This window comes from Helianthus annuus, chromosome 12 (genome assembly GCF_002127325.2).
Source record: "Helianthus annuus cultivar XRQ/B chromosome 12, HanXRQr2.0-SUNRISE, whole genome shotgun sequence".
Classification (NCBI taxonomy): Eukaryota; Viridiplantae; Streptophyta; class Magnoliopsida; order Asterales; family Asteraceae; genus Helianthus; species Helianthus annuus.
The window spans coordinates 92,497,691-92,503,370 of record NC_035444.2 but is presented as its reverse complement, the minus strand read 5'-3'; the positions used below and the strand labels follow the sequence as shown (position 1 = coordinate 92,503,370).

General features: G+C 39.3%; 1 protein-coding gene across 1 annotated transcript; it reads right to left on the bottom strand.

The window, feature by feature from the left end:
* Positions 1-346: 346 nt before the first annotated feature.
* Positions 347-1,522, bottom strand: LOC110893166 (leucine-rich repeat extensin-like protein 5). The gene has a single exon (XM_022140285.1). The coding sequence runs from the start codon at positions 1,520-1,522 to the stop codon at positions 347-349; it is 1,176 nt and encodes a 391-aa protein (XP_021995977.1).
* Between the last annotated feature and the right edge of the window lie 4,158 nt (positions 1,523-5,680).

Below are 5,680 nucleotides of genomic sequence, written 5' to 3'. Positions count from 1 at the left end.
ACATATATTTAGATGTTAACAGAGATGTACTATCTTAAAAAGGTTGTACCATCATAGCCAATTAATACTTTGGCTAGGTTATACCTCTAAGAGTTTCTTTGGCAGATTAATTATAAATTGAAAAAGAGATAACATGGTGTAATAAAATACACAATTAAAACCAAAGTTAAAACTTTATTACGAAGAAAACGAATACAACCGCCCTAAACGGGACTTAAGAAAAGACAAACTACCCGTGCAGGGGTATACAGAAATGAAAATAAGTCTACGCAGGGACTTGATACAGAAATCAAACAAATGTCCACGCAGGGACATGATTACAATAAACAAGAAACAAAACAACCCTCTATTTCTTCTTCCCTTTGATAAGGTTGGCGAGGCCTTTCATGAAGCTAGTATGCCTCTCCTTGTTATTCTTGGTCTTATGCTCAACCTTATCCAACCTCTCTAAGATTTCCTGAGTTTGTTGCTGCTGCTGTAGTTGCTGGGAAGGAGGTGGCTGATACGGAGGATACTGATAACCCTGAATTGGGTAGTCAGTTGGAGGCATAGGAGGGTAAGTAGAAGGATAAAGGTGGTGATACTGCGCAGCCGTAAGATATGGGTCATGAGTTCCATAGCCCAATGGATATCCCGACGGGTCTCCATAACGATTGTACCCGGAAGAACCTGGGTACGTCGGGATTGGGTTATCAAATCCCACAGGCGGCATAGGTGGTGCATAAGAAGCTTGCGGAGGATCAGCCTCCGGTGCCGCGTTTGAGGGTCCACCCAACTGGGGGTCCTCTGGAATAGGGGGATAGGAACTCGAACCTCGAGGAGAACTGAAACGGGGTCCTCCTCTTACGGACATGCGTGCGTTCCTCCTTCGCCTCGGAGGCTCGGGAGGTGGCTGCGGTGGCTGCTGCGGTGGCTCCTCTACCGGGAGTGGTGGTGGTGAGACAGCTTGAAGTTGAGGATCTTCCAAAGGTGGTTGAGCCGGAGAGCTATGATAAGATGGAGTAAAGAACCAGTCATAGGTAGCCATCTTCTCTTGGAAGGAGTCGGGTCCACGGTAAGGGGATCCTTGAAACGGAGACCCACTAGATATGCTGATAGGGTGGCCCGGGGTTCCTGTTTGCATCTCCGGGTCGGGGTCATCATCCATCTCCATTTCCTGAGAGAAATGGTCCTCAGGGCCCAATGGGTTATAGCCAAGGAAGTCATTAACATAGTCAGCTGGGTTAAACTGTCCCGGAGAATAGGGGGAGTCAGAGTGGTGAAATGAATGGGATTGCAACGAGTGGTATGAATGATAAGATTCATGTGAATGGTGAGATTGATCAGAATGGTGAGAGTGTTCGGGCTCGATTGGAGCAAATGGTCCGAAAGACGGATGAAAAGATGGCGAAGAGCTTAGCGAGACTGAGTGTCTTGCCGGCTCATACGGTTGACCCCACATATCGTGAGAGTTGGAGGAAGATAGAGACGCCGATGGAGTGCGTGTGTGTGATGGTCCAGCTGATGAAGGTCCCCCACGCATGGGACCCTTGCCTTGTCCTCGTAGTCTTGGAGGTATGATGGTTAACTTCCTGTTGAAACAAGAGAACAAAAGTAAAACAAAACATAATAATAACATAGGAAAGATAAAGATGCATCCTAGGTCATTTTCCTAGACTCGAGAGTCTAAGGAATGTGCTTATTGTGTCATTGAGATTAAACACAAAAGTGTTAGTCTTTAATTCACTCAATGTTGGCTCTGATACCAACCTGTCACACCCCAATATTCCACATATTACCGGTGGGCCCGGTGGGGAGTATCGTGACGTAGTTGATATCATCATTGTCAACACACACAATAATATAGCACAGCGGAAGGCTGGGTAAATAAACTATTACAAACCATATTGTCTGTCGATGTTCGAGTACAAGAATAATACAGACTGGAATGTAATAAGATCCACAGGCGGATCATAAAGTACAAGAAAACAAAAACTACAGGCTCCGGGTATCTATGGGATTTGCAATATCCTCTACAACACCCTATAGCTCCAGCCTATTTCGATAAGTACCTGTCAAATCAACCTTTAGGAAAATACGTCAGTATACACTGGTAACTACAATTTAACTGACTCGTTTTGAAAACATTTAAGAAAATTGGTTTAGATGCACAAGGCACAAATCCTTTATAACTTGGGACAATCTTAATAAAATCTTGTATACAGTTTTACATGCTTGTCATACATGTGGGGCCGGTTTGTAAGCCAGACATGATTAACTGACTCACCACTTATAGAACCCACAAAGGAGTTATCCCCAACTTGTGGGTAAATTAATATTTAGCATTTGCATCTGTTGGGTGCATGCCTGCACCCCGTGCATAGGTCGTGGCCATTAATAACTTAAATGAGCCAAGGATATCCAGGACACGGTCGTTAACCCCCAAATGTTTATGTTATCAAACAACACAGATTAAAACGGGTTATGCGGATTTATTAAATCACAATCCGACATAATAATCCCATACCCGACCAAGCGGTATTAATATACCGTATCCCAAGCCCGTATAGGAAAAATAAGTTAAAAGTATTTACCTGATGTAGCACTAAATCCCTAAAGTTCCAAAAGGCACTTTTTACCGGAAGCTATAAATCTGTATAGAAGGTTTAATTATCTATTAGGATGCTAACGGGTCTTTACTTAAGTCAAAGACTTAGACCGACTAGCTAGAAAGAAACCTTACGGACCTAACCGGTGGATTAAACGGAGACCGGGATAGAATGTAATTTAGACCCGAAAAGCTTCGATACTTGCATAATATGGGTAAACTAAACACATTCTGGAAAATGAGGTTTTAATGACAAAGTTAAGCCCGTTTCGGCTATTTTACGTAAACTAGTCACGTAAGCCGTTTCGAACGCGTAAATGCGTAACGGGTAATCGGGCAAGTTATAAACAGGTCTTAATCATTATTATGCTCAAAATATGTTAATATAACAGTAGCATATCAACATTTATGCCCAAAAGCAATTTAAACCAAAATAAGTCCCATAAGGGCATTTTGGTAATTTTGATGCTTATAAAAGAGTTTATTTATAAAACTGAGTTCCAGGTCTGATTAGATTAGTAAAAACATGCATTTTATTAAGTTATTTCAGTAAGATACTTAATATATGAAAAATACACCTTTTATGACCAACTATGCTCCATAAGGGCATTTCGGTAATTTTACATAGACTTTTCAAAGCTAAAAATAGGTTTCTGGGTTTAAAACTTTAACTTACTGTAATATTATGTAAATTAACTTAAAACATCAGCAGGTTATGGGTTTTAAATGATAAACATAGTTTTGACCCATACTAGGTGCTAAAAACGCCTAATATGCGATTTAAAGGGCTAATATGGTAAAAATAGGAAATCTGATATTTTGGTCAGTTTATAAGGTTCAAAATAATACATTTATCATTTAGGATCAGTAGCAAAAAGTTTGGCTTCAAAATATTATGTAAAACTCAATTTATGTATTAAAAGGGTAAAACCGGTAATTACCGAAATTAGGCTATAATCTTATGTTAAGCTCAGCCTAAAAATAAATAAAAATCTTCAAAAATCCCAAAATATTATTTAACATCAGTAGGTAAAAAGATTGGTGTCGAAAATCGGGTTTAGATGGGCCTTATGCTAATTACGCTTTTTAATTACTAAGAAGTCCCTTAATTAAGCTATTAAGCATAACTCCCATCCTAGACCTTAAACTGATGTCAAACTTTCGAGACATGTCTAAATATCAGTAGCAAAGGTATTAGTCCATTCATATTGCTAAAAATCTTGGTTATATGCAAAAAGGGCGTTTTAGGCATTAATGAGCATAATTACGATCAAGAGCATAAATTTTAAACGATTAGGCACCATGCAATATAACTTCAGAGAGTTATAATACAATGTATTATGGTCCTAATGGAATCTTAAAACATGGAAGAAATAAGCTTGAATGGGTCAGAATTGAAAGTCATAGCAAAAGTCAGGCTTTTGCGACTTTCGGTTATAATCTGCCCTTAGACGATTAATTGTCGGATTAGGACTGATAAAACATGTTTACATAGTCATTACCGAGTCATTAGAATGTTATAATATAATTTAGAACCTCTGGTTTATTAATTAGAATCATTTTTGTCATTTCTGTCCAGTTTGACTTTTTGTCAAACTACTTTGACCCGACATTTAATCAGTCAAACGAGATAATTAGGAGACACCCTTTCAGGGGTTAATCACCTATGCTAATGTGGTTTCATAACCACTTTCAATTTGATCAGTGGTTAAGCCACGTGTATTTAAAACGAAAGTCAAACTAATTAAGCACTAAGTTTGACTTTTAAGTAATTAAGCTAAATTAAACAACTTAAAGAAGTAATTAGAAGCTTACTAATGGTCCTAGCAATCTTTTCTACACTTGTACTCCACTTGTTACTGATGAGAGCTCCAGAGCAAGTCCCACACTTGAATTGTTGTAGTTGTGAGTCAAGAACACTTAGAGGAGGTGCACTTATATAGGGATTTCCATGGATCTTGATTGCTTCCAGGTGTTATTGAGGGCCATGGGATCACCCCAGGTGTCCTACCTATTAATTTGAACCGACTTACAGCCCCTAGGTCGTTAAAAACTAGGCTAAGGCGGTGGAACTGACCAAACCCGCACCTGCAGGTTATTTTCTGCATCTAGCATGCTGAGGCGGGCCGCGTAAGACTTAAGGGGGTCTTACGCGGGCCGCGTGGACCGGGTAAACTGGTAAAACAATTTTGAAGCTTGGCAGTTTCAGTCCCTGAACGTTTTAAATCCTTTTTAACTTTATTTTTGGCAATCAAAGCCCTTGTAGTTGATTTCTTGGAGCCCAAGGAGGTACAAACAAACTTCGTCAGGCCCGGGTTCGTTAAATTCCTTTGAAAATGCAAGTTTCATCAAGTTGACGCTTTTAGCCCAAAGTTTAGAAAACATGCTTAACGATCTCGGAATCACGTGAAATTTTTATCACACATTCTCGGGAGTATATTTGAATATTACAAAGCCTCGGTTTCGTTAAAAGGCCACTCAGAGGTCAGAATTGACATATTGACACTTCTAACCCTTGTAATTTATAATCTTCCGATTATTTTCACAAACGGCTTCGCATATCCAATCAATCACCCAATTAAGAACATTTTCTTCACGTGTGGTCATTCAGAGGCTCAAGTTTGGCATATTGACACTTTTAGTCCTTTCGTTTGCATATTTTCACTAGTTGTCAACTTTAGTTCCTTAAACTCAATCTTTCACATCACCGAAGTTTAGGAACCGTGTCTATGTATAATTGGACACGTTTTTACGTGGTGTTATATATCGGGAACAACGAATTTGTTTTTATTCGAATGCGATCCCAACAATTCTTCTTGGATATTGCCTTGAGAAGAATTAGTGTTATCCATCTTAAGTTCTTTTAACCAATTAAGAATTAGATCTTCCATTTGAAATAGTTCATCAAGAAGCATTTCTCCTAGAAGGTCCGGGTTGAGAGCATTCGAGGGAGAGATAGGGATTATTTTTACTTTCGCCCCTCTTAAGGCTACAGGAAAACAATGGGTCTATATAATGGGGCTTATAATTTAGAAAATAACATTCTAAATCTTTATGAGGTCCACCACATATTTGACACCACGTACCATAAGA